General features: G+C 31.9%; 1 protein-coding gene across 1 annotated transcript in view; it reads right to left on the reverse strand.

The window, feature by feature from the left end:
- Positions 1-2,706: 2,706 nt before the first annotated feature.
- The window catches only part of LOC134264389 (uncharacterized), a 54,319-nt gene continuing 39,445 nt past the window's right edge, over positions 2,707-17,580 (reverse strand). Inside the window, exons 2-4 of the mRNA XM_062746682.1 lie at positions 6,952-7,007; positions 6,674-6,838; positions 2,707-3,099 (exon numbers count right to left, since the gene is read on the reverse strand). Coding sequence (XP_062602666.1) covers positions 2,789-3,099; positions 6,674-6,838; positions 6,952-7,007 — 532 coding nt within the window. The 3' untranslated portion in view covers positions 2,707-2,788. The remainder of the gene's footprint in view (positions 3,100-6,673; positions 6,839-6,951; positions 7,008-17,580) is intronic.

A 17,580-nucleotide genomic window follows, 5' to 3' on the forward strand; every position in this document is an offset into this window, starting at 1 on the left:
CGGCGCTTTTACTACGATCATGAAGATCTCTCTACGATGCTTCCGCGCTGCTTGTACGATTACGGCGCTTCTACTACGCCCTTTTTACGACTTCACCCCGATTCTTGTTGGCCACGATCCCGCTACGCTTGTTTTGAACATGTTCAAAATAAGCGTGGTGAGAGCGTAGAGCTCTCCAATCATGAAGACTCTAATGCGATCATACTACGCTTCTGACGACCCCACGGCGTTCCTCCTGCGATTTGTTACGATCGGCCACGCTTTTGACCACATTTTGATCGTAGTAGAAGCGGCGTCTATGTGTGAACCGGGGGTAAACAATAGTATTTTAGTATAAACTTGTGCCGACAGAAGTATTTTAAATTGGCAGGGAATATGTTTCACATTCAATTTAAAACTTAATCCTTCCAAGTATATATTCGAATTATTTTTTTTCTGCAGGAATGCAAAAATGAGATCTAGAAATTATAGGGAAAAATATTAAAATTTCTTGGAATGCTAAGTGACTCTTTGCCTCCGGCGTGTTCGGTGATTTCCACATCTCCACTGTGTTGAATTATTTTGATTGACAGCACAAGCACGCTACTACAAATGTAGCACGGACTTCCTGTGAACTGTTTGAACTTGATGATGGAAAATAAAAGCTATTGATTACTGTCAAATAGATTTGTTAATCTAAAAAAAAGATTACCTTTATTGCTTGGAATATTTAGGGAAAAAATAAGAATTTTTATTTGATACAATATATATCTGAGAATCAAAGGGTATCTCTCTCTCTCTCTCTCTCTCGTACATTTCTCTATTCAATAAAAATTATGACAACACATTACTTATTTAGTTTTGAAAATTTAATCTACGCATGTATTATATTACAAATAATTTGAATGCCTCTTTCCAACATCTTGACCGAGTATAATCACGTCCGGGAAATGTCTACAGATACATGAAGAAGTTAGCTAAAATAATCTTCATAAAAGAATAAAAAGGCACATAAATATAGAATATTTTGCAGTGAATCTAAATAAAACGAGAATTTTTATGCAGTACAATAACAGTCAATGTCAACAGATAATTGTGATTTTTTTTTTTTTAAATCCGTTAATTTACTCAGAATCGCTTTGGCACGGAAATACATGTACGGTTGTTTTAACCCCCTACAATGTAATTAATTCATTCTATAAGTAGTAGTTTTATCTTCAGAAGTCCACATTATTTTATTAGTTAAAAGAATAAGCATAATTATTTACTATATTAGTAGATTAATTTATTTTTTAACTACACGCGGTAACAAATAAACGTTTGACGGCGATTAAAATTATGTTATTAAAATATCGATTTAAACATAGGTATGTGCAGAAAAAAATGTTTTTATTTATTCATTTATTGATTAAAAAATTAATTTCTTTATTTATCTATTGTTTATCTCAGTAGTAGTTTCATTTTCTAAAGTCCACATTATTTTATTAGTTAAAAGAATTAGCATAATTATTTACTATATAAAATTAATTTATTTTTTTAACTACACGCGGTAACAAATACACGTTTGACGGCGATAAAAATCATGTTATAAAAATATCGATTTAAACATACGTATGTGCAGAATTTTTATTTTTTATTATTTATTTATCAATTTATTTCTCTTTTGTTTATCTATTGTTTATTTATATTTATTTATGACATTTGAATTATAGAATAAAAGAATAATTTCAATGCAAGGAAAAGACCAAAGGCATTCCGAATAAATCGTTCATCTTGCGTTCACCGTTCGTTCACCGTTCACTTTGCGCTCGCGTTCGCGCTCCGTTCGCGTTTTGCGTTCACTCACCGTTCACCGTTCACACATCGTTCAGCAAGTTGCGTTCACCGTTCGCACATCTTTCACTCACCGTTCGCTCTGCTTTCGTTCACCGTTCGTTCAGCGTTCGTTCACCGTTCAGGTGGGAATGTAGAACGTTTGAGGGACTGTATATCCCAAACAGTCTACCTCGTTTTCTTGACGCCATGTTTGTTTATCAATCTAAAAGTAACAACGGCGTTACGTGATGGATTTATTCAAACTGATGCATGACTTTCCTTGCAGGATTATAAATGATTTTAACTTAATATATTTTAACGCGTTTAATTTTAATTTGTAATTTACAGTATTTTCGTAACTTTTATTGGTAAAAAAAAATATATAAATTTCCACCCGTATTTAAATTGACGCAATTTATAATTGTATTACTTTTATATTTTTTTCAACAAACTCATTTTTTCCAAAAGATCCTTTAGTCCAAAGCTTTCTTGCAAATTATCTGGCAAGAGAATTTTGTTCGGGCCATGCCGACAGAATTCAACTCTGCAGAGACGATTTATTTGAAGAAAACAGCAAATAATTGACTTCAGATGACATTATTACTAAATCTTTCTCATGATTCAGCGGGTCAAGCATACAACACAGAAGTTAAAAATTATGTGTCGGATGTGCAGATCGATCCTTCGGACGAGACCGTATAGAGGGATGTCATGTGTCGCAGTAGGTGTTAGAAGTAGTAACCATTTTCTTAGCGATGCATATTTTTGAATCACTTATGTAAACCAAATATCCCACTAGAACTGAAAATGACCGGGCATGACACATGATTGTCCCTATCCATCTTTTAATTTAAAAAAAACAATACAACTTCACATGTAGAACTTATTTTTATTGATGATTGAAATGACGAAGAATGGTTAAACTATTTATGATAAATGTATAGCATAGCCGTTTTCGGATACCGCTTAAAATACATACATTTATTTAATTCCGCTAAAACTCTTCTTCATAAACATGTTCATTGTTTCCTTTGAAGGAATATCTATCCAGTGGTGTTTTGCATTCTCTTTGTCCTAGTAAAAAGTGGAGTTTAGGACAGAATCTTGTAAAGGTGTGAGCGATCACAAGTACCAAAATAAAAATTCCAACAGCCACGAGTGCCAATATCAAATAAACCTTTTTATTTGAAACCCCTCTATTTTTTGGACTTATTATTCCTTCAGTTTCTGTTCTCGTATAATTCATACTTTCGATCATATCTGTTACTGTGTGGATTTCGATGTCAGATTGGGAACTTTTCATATCTGGAATTATAAAACAAATTACATTGTAATTGACTGAGAGATAACATATATATTTGTATTCTAGTATAATGGGAATATATATTTTTGGGGTGAAAATGTAAGAGAACGTTTACGTTCTGTTAGCAATAACTTCACTTCATAATACATCCACCCTTATATGAATATAATGACAAAGTCAGTGTTTCGTTCTGTGAAACGCAACATATTTGTTAGATCTACACCATCAGCAACATAATGTAAAAAGGAATCTGTGAAAGTTTCATTAAATTTAATTCCATGGTATTGGAAGAATAACAGATAAGAGATAGGAACACTTCAATGAAATATATGAAGAGAACAAACAGTATTTGAACTCCAAAGTCCATAAAGCAATACAAAATAGGAGCAGAGCAAACACGGACCTCCAAAACATCAGAGATGGGATCAGGTGCAATGGAGGAGTGAGCATCCCCTGCCTACCGGTCACACCCGCCATATTCTTCTTGTCTTGGTCAAGAAAGAACGCGAAAATCCTTCGCCTTCAGTGTGTAAATAATGGACTAATAATTAGTATGAAAAACCTCAGACAGCATTTGACTCAATGATAAATTGCAAAGTCATTGTATCGAAAATAGAGCGTACGAGATAATGACTTTTAATGAGACTGCTGATATTCTTGTTTCGTCAACTTGTTTGTCAAAAATTGACCTCGTTTTAGAAATTGTATATAAATGTAAGTAGAGCATGATCTCGCCTAGAGTTTCGAGTCAAACGAGAGATTTGTTCTACGTACGTGTATGCAGGTGATAAATGTACATTGCTGCATAATGAAGGGAAGTTGACGATTGAAATGTTAAAATCAATACGTTTATTAGATTGGTTGTTTGATTTCCAATAACGTCTTTTTCAAGTAAAATGTCTGAATGTGAAACAGATGTGTCAGACTCATATGGATCGTATCTTTTATCTTAATATCACAGGGATATATTATTTAATAGAATAAATGTCTGTGTCCATGTTTTGCTAAGAGGAACCTGACATATGTTTAGATCAGAAAGTTATATAGAAGGTAGACAATGGCACTCTGAAACAAAGATAATGTGAAAGTCTTATCAAATTCAATATACCATCCCTCTTTTCTAGCGAGTGGAATAATTAAGAAAAAAATAGAATAATATACATATATTTTCAATGGTTAAACTCGAATGTCGTCTTTATTCTGTGACTTCACAATCTTTGTAAGTTTTTTTAAATAGACAAACGCATTGAAATAAGAACAGACGTATGAATGATGGCACTTTAAACATCAGACAAGGATGTGTTTACCCAAATATAATACAGGGAAATTAACTTTTTTGTCGATTTTTTTCCAATTTATTTTATTCTCTTCCCTGTACAAGTACCGGAAAGATTTTCATTTAAAAACAGATGACACAAATAAAATATGGACGCTGGTTTGGTATATATTTATGGCCTTATTTCATTGATAATATAGAAAGATGCAAAAAATAAATTTCTAGAATATAAAAAAAATTGAAAACCTTGTATGATGTTCAAAAATTCCTCTTTGAGACCATCCTTATTAATCTATATAAATAATTTTACTACAAATCCCGTTTTAGAAAAAAATGAATAAAAAAATAATAACATTTTGGCGAAACCTGTTCATTTAACTCATTTAAACATGACCCGAGTTTTTTTCTTCATTTTAAGGGGTACAAGTTGTTTGTATCATCTGTCCTTGATTGTTATATTTCTTTATATCTTCAAAAGATTTCGTCCATGAATGTTTACATGAAATGCTTATTAAATTGAGACGTAAAATCTCAAATATAACCTAAATTTAAACGGTTAAAATATGCTCCAATTACAGTTTAAAATACTCTTTGTAATTTGTCTTCTCCGATACTATTTGTCCCAGAATAAGATATCTTATATAAATTCAGCTAAAATGAAATACTAAAATCTTAGTTTTCAAGTTGAATTAGTATTCAAGATAATACTATGAACACAATTTTGCACACTAATATAATTTGCTCTGTCTGGCTGGGACATCATTTTGTGTCACTTGCATGATTCGATTTTTTTTTAGTATTTTTAAATTTTTTTCTTATTGTTTGAGTGTGTTTTCTTTAATTTTCATTCTTTCCTCATCTTCTTTGTTTTTGTTAATTTTTTTTTTGAAGTTTCGTTTTTGGTTTGTTTGCTTGTTAATATTTGCTGAACATACGGAGATGTGAGTTAAGGGGTTTAGGAGTTGAAGAGTATTCAAAGTGACATTTTCGTACATTGTCATTGGAGTCAAAACTCAAATCACTAGATTAGGTTCTCGAGTCATATCTGCGAGAATGACGGAGTAAGTGCACATTTAATAAAGCAAATAAAAGGAACATATCTAGAAAGTGAAAAGAAAACATTTCAATCTTAAACGATGAACACATGTCATGCATGTATAAAGTGATTAAAATATTCATCCATTGATTACAAAATGAAATGTAACCTAACTTAAATTTAAGAAATATTTGTATGTATGATGAAAACAATAAGTGACTATTTTGTATCGATGCCAGTAAATAAATTGAAAAATTAGTGCGACCTACGAGACATAATTTAATACGCTCTATGTTGACTAAGCCTAGACTTTAATCAGTTTGTTTTATGTTATATGGTTTAGGGGATAGTTATAAATCTCTTTGTTGTAGCTAAAAAATGTTCAGAAAAAATAGAGCGACTTGATTTTGTGCTAAATTACCATCTCCATACATGTAACTAATGCTGTCTATAGGATGAAACCGTATAAACCGAGGTCCCGTGTCGCAGTAGATGCTGGTACGAAAAAGATTCCTCCCTGTCCAATATATAATGGCCTTGAGAACCGAGTATATGACAAACTTTGAAGTTCTACATCGGCAAGCGGTGGCGTCTCCATATGAGTAAAATATTCTCGAGAGGGACATTGAATATTATACAATCAATCAATCAATCATAACATGGCTTAACTTCGTTAATGAAACATATGAAGATGACGAACTTTTACAGGTAATAATGCTAACAATTTCAATTGACCGGAAGATCTTCTCTTTACTTTACAAAGAATTTTACTATATCATTACGGTTCTTATACTTTTTTTCAAACATTGATTGAAACATGCTCTTTTATATACCGTAAACAAAGACTAACTTGCTTGTGAGGATTACCATATCGCAGCATTCTTCAATTTGAAACCAGAAAGCTTTGTTATGTTACCTGAATGTGTTTCTTTAATCAAGAATTTACTACTCATGGTATCATTCCTGATCATTCTAAATTAGTGTATTCTTAAAAGGGATGGCTTTTAGTTGTCATATGTTTACCCTAATATATTTGTTGTTCGCATTCAAAGTGTTAAATTATTTCATTTATAAAAACAATATAGCAACCCATAGTGCATTTCAATCTGATGACGTAAGACTTTGTATTACATCTATACAACTGTTAAAATAGAGTTTTATTAAATCTATTTATATTAATGCTACACTGTTCAAAGAGTTGTGAAAATTTTGAAATTTAAAGGTTCTTTACCATTATGTATTTTTGGAACATTATAAGTATTACCTGAGACAGAAGTGTCAAATAAAGACGTAGTGAATTTAATTTCACATCCAGTGGAAAAATTGCACAAATCTTTCGTGCAGGCACAGTTTTTCTGGCATTCATCCCCATAGGTTGGATAAGGACATTTCCTAGTACAATTCAGTCCAACAAATCCTGTTTTACATGCTACGAAAAAAACAGTTATTTAAAATAGTAATTTAAAATAGTTATCTTCACAAAACTGAATAAAACATTTTTAATGGTGATGAAATACTATTTATAAAAAAGAATTAACCTACGTATACACTGTTGGACTGTAGCATTCCACATGTATCCAAAACAGCATTTGGAAAGCCTAAATTAAAAAAAAATCGGTTAAATCGCTTAAATTGGAAAATGTAATGGATAAACTCAGCTAAATCAAAATTTCAACTTACCCCGGACATTCCTCTGGCTTTGAGTCTATTTTGAAAAAAAATAAATTAATTAAAAGGTAAAATAGATGCATGAAAGTCATATTCTTTGGAAGAAATGAACTCATCGCTTTTTCACTCATTTAAAGCTTTGTGATGTATTTGATTTATTCAGTTTCCTTTTAGTAAGGAAGTATTCTAAAATACAGACAAATCATCTGTGTTGTTATCGAGAAAATAGGATATAATAGTATAAAATGTATATGTCTGTTATGCTTATTTTGAATATTTCTGCCCTTAGGATCATGAAACAGATTGAGATCTAGGTCAAAATTTCAATCGATTTTTGGTTATCTTATTTACTATATCAATCTCTAAATTTTCAGATCTTTAACAACAATTTTGTCGATTAACAATATACGTTTGTATATAAGCAAATTTACAATTAAAACATCAATGTAATTGTAACAGAGACAATTTGTGCCTCTGTTTGGGGTTGAACAATGGGCCTCTGGCTTGCCAAACCAGTGCTCTACCAATTTAGCTAAAGGGTTAACCCACTAGCCCAAGCTAGTAGAATGACATGTATCCCACTCTACCACATTGTACCCCTCCAGGGAATGAGATGTCCTCATCTCTTTTGGAGTGCCGACACCTTTGGGGTGAAGTGCTAGGGGCAATCACTCTTACTCACCAGAAAACACCCAATTCCCTACATGGGAGCCAATTGTAAGAGAGACAATTTGTGCCTCTGCTGGGGATTCAACCATGGGCTTCTGGCTTGCCCGTCCAGTGCTCTTCTTATTGAGCTAAAGGGTTAACCCACTAGCCCAAGCAGACAGGAGACACCCTGAGACAGAGATTGACTGTACACCGACAAGAAATGAGAAAACAAATATACCAGTATACCGCCGTATGCGAGCACATTAGGAACTGTGTCTAAATAAAAGATCCAATTTCACTGTTTTTCTTTTCTACAAATTCCGAAAGGAATCTACAGAGACAGAAACGAAAGAAACTTTTCATAAACAGATATAAATCTGTTTTTACTGCAACATAATCATAATTCGTTAAAGAAATATATATACTTTTTCTCGCATTATATAACTAGTATTTAAATAAAATCAAATAATTCCCAGTATCAAATAAATTACTTACGTTATATCATGACGTCATAATGGACTTTGCTAAAGCCTATGTAAAACTATTTTGATCAAAGAACCAATATCGATCTCAACATACATTTACTTCTACTGCTTTAGGCTCGGTTTCTACTTTCACTTTTAGGGTAAAAATAGTTTAGTTATAAACTAAATCTATATCTATTTATTATTAAACAATCTTTGACCAAATGTCATACATTTCATTTATTCCTGATTATTTTGGAAGAGTTTAAATTTAATTAGACTCGATCTTTTATTGATTTTCATGATATAATTAAAATAAAATTAAAAGAAAGAAAAAATATGAATATTTTATTTAACCTCTGTCCGTCTTGTTTCCTTCTTTAAAGAAATAGTTAGAAGGTCAATTAATTTTAATCAATTGTTTTGCAATACTTGATAAAAGATTATTTCCAGAGTAACAATATTCGTCATAGGCGCGATGTCCATATACAATAAATCCAAACGACGAGCGATCCGTGGTCCTCGCTACAATAACTCCGCTAGGAACCGATATTGTCCAAACACTGTAAGCAGTTCTTCCAATAAAAACATCCGAATGAAAAACTTTTTATACTCACGTACATTTGTTCCATTAATCTCAAGGTTTTTCATAGAATCATTTCTCACAATGAAAGTGGCAAAGCGGAAATTAAATCCACTTGGGATAATATTGATGTGTCCATTAAGATACTTGTTTATTCCTGGTATTGTAATCATGTATGGGCGCCATAGATGTCAGGTTTACAGGTTTAGTGACAGCAGCTGCAAAACTTATAACCTAAAAAAAAGCTTTATGGATTTTATAAAACATACTTAGTTTCTTTTTTTTGGATGCTCAAATCATAATACTCATCATAAAAAAAGGTTGATGTTTTGTTGTTTCCTTCAATTGTGTATGTACCCGAGGTATAAAAGAAGCTAGCATTCGAATCAGTGTTTGGTAATGATGCATGTTTGGAGGAGAAATAAAAATGTTATTTTATTCATCCACCGGCAGAACCATTTCCGTAAGCATTTTACATCTTCCATAGTTTCTAATCGTATTACATTTGTCTCCGTCCTCCTTGTGGCGCAGTGGTTAGAGCGTCTGCTCTACAGTTGCGAAGTAAGGAGTCAATCCTTACATCGCGGATTCGAATCCCACTGTGGGATTGGAGACCGGTCCTTCGGGTGAGACCGTATAAACCGAGGTCCTGTGTCGCAGTAGGTGCTGGCACGAAAATGATCCCTTCCTGCTCAATGCCCTGAGTGCCGAGTATAGGACAAATTTTGCAGCTCTCCATGGTGGCGTCTCCATATGAGTGAAAAATTCTCGAGAGGGAAGTAAAAACAATAATAAGACGATAAACAAGCATTTGTTTCCTGAGCAAAAACAGCTACCGGATTTGAAGCATTGATCACTGTTCCTGTTCACTTTTTTACACATTGCACCACTTAAGATGAATGCAGGGATATAAAAGATATAAAATGAAACTAGCATTTTTGATCAGAATATGATTCGGCTGCAGCTGAATATCACCTTTTGATCGAATTACAACATGCACAAAAACGATCCCTCACTTCTCTATGACCAAGCGAGCGGAGTATAGGTATGAATATGTAGAGTTAATCGGCAAATGGTGGCAAATTACTGAAAATTCTCGAGAAAGACTTTAAAACAAAAAAAAAATAGTAACCAACCAATCATTTTATAATTCTAAAATAGTCACAAAGAAGTTATGAATGCGCTTGTCCTTGTAGAATCTACTGCAACAGTCAATTTTCTCTTTATTATCTCTACACTTTTTGGGACCATCTTTCTCTTAACCTTTTTTTCTTTCTTCAATCTACAACTCATAGATATAACAACTCATTAATATCTATCAAATTGTAATTCATTTAATTTATTGCATAGAAAATAATGAATGATTGTTTCAATTCTATAAGCTCTTAAAAAAGACGTGAAAATTGTAATGAATACATTTCTTTGAAAACAAGAGTATAATTTACGAGCGGTCTTTCATTAGAATTATGCATATTTCTTACAGTTGTACCAAGGTAGCCAACCTAGGTTTTATTTTGTGAAAACTACACTAGAGATAGTCTTTAATTTGATACTACTTGTATGCATTTACATTAACTTCAGTATATATACCAAGCCTCGAGAAAATCTACCGTCCAGCTACATGTTTTTTACGGGGACCGTCCCAAAATACAGGTACATTTACTATGGGATTAAAAAGGAAATCACACAAATACTACAATAGACTTTTCGCTCAAATTATAAGATATGACGAGTAATACTTTATTATACATTAATTGTAAGGAAAAAATTACACACCGTCTTATTTCCAGAGGGGGCATCTCAAAATGCAAAGAATCAACGATCCTTCCTGTTTGTATAGATGATTCAAAGATTTTACATAACAGAAATAATGAAAATGATCGAGAGATTTTCTAATTTTATTGTTTCAAATTTCAAGACCAGATCTTGGATAAGAGCTACGGTTTACTATAATGTCACAACGTCAATTTACCTCAAATTGAAATTAAAAATCGTTTACAAAATCAGCCATATGAAATTATAATTAGATTTTCTAAATTTGGTTAAATCTTATTAATGTCATAAAAAAAAATCAATCTTTCAAAACGATGTTTACAAATTATTTCTAGTAACAAGATGAATGCATCGCATGGCGTACCTTACCGTACCATCAAAGACTCAGAAGAAACGTTTTGTTGTACTTATATAAAATCTATGAAGATCTTTGTAATCTTCATCCAGATATGATACAATTTTAGCAACTCTTGAAAAGGTAGAGAACAACATATTTCAAAAGATTTTTGTATTAACAGATATCCATTCATATAATGCTTTACTTTGAAGATGCAATTGCTTGTATTTTTATCATCTTGACGGCGGAAAAACGGCGAGTATATCTCGTAAATCTCTGAGGTCGGAAGGTAACTCAAAGAGCAAATATTAGTGATTTCACGAAATTTTATTACCGAATCGGTTTGTTGATACATGTATTCTTGCAAAGTATTTCAATGTTATATACAACTGGTTTTACTATTATGTTTGAATCAAAGTAAAAATTTTAAAGATAGTAAAACAAATTCATGTGTATGATATCGAATTTTAGCATGCTATGTAATATAAACTTTTTCCCATACCTTCGTCTACCATTCGTGGTAAAGCATACGTTTCTTTATATCTGTCCCTGTGTTATTTCTAGTTTAAAATTCATATTTCGAAGTTCCAATATCTGTATATTCAAAAATAAATAAATAAATAAATAAAACAATTCAAACAAAACTAAACTGCATTTTATCCAGAGATAAATTTTATTCATATAATTCTCAAATGTACAAGAAATCAAAAGATGTACATAAATATTCTTATTATACTTCTGTTAAAATGTTTCCTACATAAAGTTCAGAGGATAAAATAACTATTCTTTATAGTCTGAAAATTTCCCCGCATAGAAAGCTATACCCCAGGGTATAGTTTTTGCTTCCCACCCCTCGGAAAGTTTTCATGCCATGTTTGACGCCAATTTTGATTTCCAGAGATAAAACCATAGCCTGATGATGTCATAATGACTTCAGAAGCATTGTGACGTCATCAGGATTTCGGCTCATCCTTGCAGTATTATCTAACTCCAAAGAAAATTCAAACCTTAGAAATTATAATTAACATCAGTATAATAAAACATTTATCCCATGGTTGTGAGTGGGATAGCTCTTTCATCAAACCCTTGACAAGAACTATTCCCCTCGGGCAAGCCCCCGGGGAATAGTTCCCGTCGCGGGCTTGATAAAAGAGCTATTCCACTCACAACCATGGGATTAGTGTATAATATTTCAATTGTTTTATCTGAAATAAAACCACAAAAAAGGCAATAGGTTTATTTAAGGAATAACTTCTTAACGTCTTATTTTTCGAATTAATGAAGTGATCAATGGATTGGCTTGTGTGATAATTTGCATAAACGCCGAAGGCGTTTATGCATAAAATTATCACACAAGCCAATCCATTGATCATCTTCATGAATTCGAAAAATCTGACAGTTCTTCCTTATATTTACATGCTTTGATTCCGCCAATCCACGTGCTCCAAGCCTGCTTCTCTCTAGGTGATGTCCCGCCCTGCACGTGGTTTTTTTTTTTTTGGAACCGCGACAAAACATTCATGAGGAAATAAATTATATTTACAATTGGTAATTTTATCTCGGACAAAGACATTGGAAATGTAAATATTACCTCATACAGCGATTTGCTGAGCACATGACAGAACTAGAGTGGCCTCTTAGATATCCTGACGTCAGGAATCCAGATGCTTCAGTATCCGGACGATTTTTCATCATAAAGGAATTTATTAATGTTATATTGTCCTGTTTAACTGGTAATTCGGTATCCAGATGCATTACATGTCCGGACAAATTGACAAGGAACTAAAGCGTCCGGATAAATGAGGCTCCACTGTATATGCTTAAGCTTTTTCGCTGTGTGTTGCTTAGAAATTATAATCAATACACCTGAAGGGGATGCATTAATGACTTATTATTGATTATTTTTTGTGTTTCATCAAATATCAAGTTTAAATTATAATATAAGGAAAAGCTGTCTTGTTTTTCGGTTTAATAATGATAATCAATTAGTTAGCCCATGTTATAATTTGACGCATAAACGACATCCACGTTTATGCAAATTATCACGCAGACAAAGTGATTGATCACATCATAAACCAAACAACTAGACAGTTATTTCTTAAATAAATTGTTATTTTCGGATGTATATTGTCTTTGCAATAGAATGTCAGTCACCATTAAATTTTCAAAAATAAACGAACGTACGGAAATAAAAACAGGTTGATAAGTAATGATTTTTTTTAATTTAATGTATACGAACATTTTTCTTTTTTTTAAATTCTGTTGCATTCCTCTAATCATTTTCCCCGTCTGTAATTCTAGTATTTTGATTTTGATTTATTTATTTTTTTCAAATCCTTCCCAGAAATGTTTCTTGTCTACGTGTCGTTTTCTTAAATGTCAAATAAATTATAAGGTAATTTGAAGAAAAAAAACGTACTTGCGCACATCAAGCTTGTGAAGGGGATAAGGGATTTCCAAATATTTATGGAAATAACATTGACATTAATATCGGTATGTCCAACTCCCCAACATGTTGTCATAGAAGTAATACTTTAATATGAATAAGTACAAAGTACATACCCGTTTTCAAAGGAGAGGGTCATCACTATCTATTAAATCTATGATAATTCGGATGCCCACTTTTTTAATTGACTTTTTACACAGTCAGCACATGTTTGTCTATTGTTCTTCATTTAGCAGTCGTTGTATATTTCCATTAGCAATGGTGTGTGAAAATGAGATTAACAGACAAACATGCGCTTATTGTTTAACAAGAAAAAACTGCTTCTTCTTACTCGTAATATCACTCTTGTAACCAAGGACTGGCATGTTGATTCTTATATCCATGTGATTTCTTACCTCAGGTCATTTCGTGAATACTTAATTCCGTCACTTGAGTTGTCGACAGGGGATACATTCTTATCTGTTGCAACCGATTACACTGTTTATATAGACATCCGTATTGACTCTTTGTTGTGTTCATAAAGTTTTCTTTTCTAGTCAATACGTCAAGAACAACATTTCGGTAACAGATATGATAAGAACTCATTTTTTTTCGTCATATATATGTACATGTTATATGTGCGTATGTTTTTCAAGTTGTGTAGATCAAAATCCTCTCTCTCTGAGATACAAATGCATATACTGTTTTCAGTATACTTTTGCACTACGTGACTTAATTTTTCATAACGATATATACAAATTACTGCTTGTAATATTACAGTGTACACTCATCACATGACATAACTTATTGTACAATTTAAGACTTTCAAAAATTTGCTAATACTTACGTAAAATTCATTAAGAATCCGACATAAGTTTATCACCTCTCTTGTAAAAAGTACAACACAACATAGATCCACCGACATATTGGATAAAGATAAAACCGTATATACAATGTTTTATTTTGAAAATGCAACTGTATGATTGTCTCTTTATGAAAAATATGATGAAAAACGGAGGTAAATCTGGTATCTGGTAGATCTCTGAGGTTGGATGAAATCTCAAAAAGCAAATTAATGCATGGATTAATGATTTCACGAAACCTCTATTGCAATCTGTTGATATATATTCGCTATGCATATCAATGTCTACAAAAAACAAAATACAAAATCAAAAAAATCCCGACATGGATACCTAGTTCATGTTTTAATTTAAGCGTTAATGAGGGTGAATCAGTTTAGTCTATTTAATATAGAAGTTTTGGATTTTATGTAAAATGAAGCCTTTTTTTATACATTTCATTACTTTTCTAGTGTTAAGTAAACCTTTGTTCGTTTCCGTCTAATTTCTACTTCTACATGTAGTTTCATATTTTGAAGTTACAATTTCTAAAAAAGATTCTCTCAGCTTCGTACAAATTTAGTTTATACACAGAAGATGAAAGACAAATTAAACATTTGCATTGCATCAGCTCTATTGTTCCTTCGCTTTAAATATTACACTGATACATATGTAGCAAAAAAAACCTGTGTTCTACTTATGCACGAGATATTAAAGAGGATTGCAACACTTGCACAGGTCAACATTCATATAGAAACAGACATAAATACACGTAATTGCAATAAATTGTGAACAAGGGTATTGCAAGACTCTAGTAACCAGCACGAACATGGCGATACCTGTGATATTGAAGTAGTCAGTTGTAACGAATGCGAAGAGTAAACCCAGTCCTAGTGCTGATATCCTAGATAGTAATATCGAAAATTGCGCATACCTGTTTACGAGTCGTTTTCAGCTTTAAGCATACTAATCAAATCATTAAAACGCTCAATAAAAATATTCGAATATTTTTTTTATTCAAATTAATTTAACTAGTTTCTTTCTTTCTCTTTAATTTCATTAACTGAGAAACAGAAATTGTATATTTTCTGATGATAGTAGGTCAATATCTGAACTTAATTAGTAGGTCTTTGCAAGCGATACTATATCTATTCTTCCATGTTGATTCTGATTTTATTTGATATTCCTCTATCTTTGAATTTACCCTACCTTCGCTTTTTGTTCTTGTATAACTCATATTTTCGACCATATCTGTCACTGTGTGAATTCTGATCTCAAGTTTCATAGCTTTTACATTTAGAAAATATAGAAAATTTATAAAAAATGAAATAATAAGATATTGATACATATATTAACATTTTAAATTTTATTATAGCTTAAACTCGTAAATTTACTACCTATTTAGACTTATTCCAATAGACGAACGCACGAAAATCAGAATAGGTATTTCAAGAAGGGCATTTGAAATATTAATCAATGAATGTTTTTTTTTAGATATAATGCAAGAAATTTAATTTTATTTTCATTTTGCCGTTTTTTCTCCAATTTCTTCTTCTTTACAAACGTTGAAAATGGTTTTGTTTAATTCATGTTAAGTTTTATCTTCGGTACTTTCCGTCCATGAGTGTTTTAATGAATTGCTATTTAAATTAAGGTGATGCCAAGTGTTAATAGAAAAATTGTATAGATGTGCATCATAGGGATTACTTTTCATGAACTGCAAGCATATGTGTGCTCTTGAATACGTGAAATGTCACATATAACTTAACTTTAAGCTGTAAGACTTATGTTCGGAACATACATGTACTTCTTTTTTGTCTTCTCTAATACTCGTTTTTCCCGAATTTGAAATCTAATACTGATTCAGTTGAGATGAAACATTCTTACGATGACGGACATGTTGTCAAGATGTGCAGAATGTTACTTTACACTCGTGCTTGAATGTGTGTGTGCCTATACGAGTGAAATTGCTTATAATTGAATAAGAATTAGTTGGGTTTATTTATGCGCGCGGATCAAAAGATCGAGGGCATATATTGTTTTTATTCTGTCTGTTTGTCTGTCTGTTGTCAACTTTCCATAATTTTTGAACCTTGAAAGATAGAGACTTACTATTTGGTTCCACTAATTAAGCTTTTTCAAATGACACCAAGGCCTATGACATTGCTATCTTGACTGTGAGCTATATGCTAAAAATTACTTTCTTCTAACTTTCGCCAAAAATTGTTAACTATGAGAGATTTCATGTTTGGTATTCATAATTTTCTAATTATTTCCAATGACAACAAGGTCAATATTCTTGTGACCTTTACTGTGACATATATTCTAAATATAGTTTCAAACTTTTTTGCCACCTAGCGCATAATGTTTCACAAACACATTTTGTTTTGCTAAAAGGTTTTGTTAATTTTCAATTCAGATTGAATTGTAAGCTAACATATTCCTGGGAAAGTATTTTACTAGATTAATAAATAAATAGCAATTTCAAGCTTTCAAAATTTGAATTAATATACAAAATAATGTAAATCAAACAGTATGAACACAATATTGCATACTCATATGCTCTGCTCTGACTTGCTGTTAACATCAATCTTTTGTGTTTCTGTTTGATTGTTTTTCTTTCTTTTTTCTTCATCGTGTTTTGTTTTTATCTCTCTTATTGATGTCTTGTTTTTAGTGTGTTTGCTTGCTTACATGTATCGATACATTGTTTATTGGGATGGGGGGGGGGGGGGGTGATGGTTACATGTGAGGGGATGGAGAGTTTTCGAAGTGTCCCTTTTTTTTTTTTACTTTTAAATTAAAGTTAAAATTCAATTGGTAGACGTTACGTTCTTTTTGTCATGTCCATAAAAATGACAAAATAAGCGTAAATTTTATAAATGAAAAGAAAGAACAGATCTAAAAGGTAAAATGAAAACATTGAAGTCTTAAGTGATAAAAAATATCATGTATCAAGTGATATTAATAGAAATATACTTTGCCACTTAATGAATCTACAATTAGCCTCTTCACGGTAACTGCGGTACTGCTCTTCTGCAGGGCAAATTAATAACGTTTGGCGGAGTTTTTGTTGATAGATAATTAAATGACGTTATTTAAACAATTGCTTTTACGTCATATTTCACCAAAATATATCATTTTGCCCTGCAAAAGAGCAGTACCGCAGTTATCGTGAAAGGGTCTATATCTATTTAGTAATGTGGAATGTATCTTTTTGTATGTGAGTTGATTTCAATTGAGGATTGAATTTTATAGCTACCCATTTTATAGGGTATAAACTGGTTTGGGGCAGTTTATGCTTTATAAACCGCGAAGCAGTTTATAAAAAAAGTGTAAATTGTTCCAACCCTGTTTATACCGTATAAAATGGGAAGCTATTAAATTCATTGCTTATAATTTCATTTTTATTCATTTGATGAAAGAAAAAA

Source organism: Saccostrea cucullata, unplaced genomic scaffold (genome assembly GCF_032062105.1).
Source record: "Saccostrea cucullata isolate Sc308-1 unplaced genomic scaffold, CSIRO_AGI_Scuc_v1 ctg455, whole genome shotgun sequence".
NCBI lineage: Eukaryota > Metazoa > Mollusca > Bivalvia > Ostreida > Ostreidae > Saccostrea > Saccostrea cuccullata.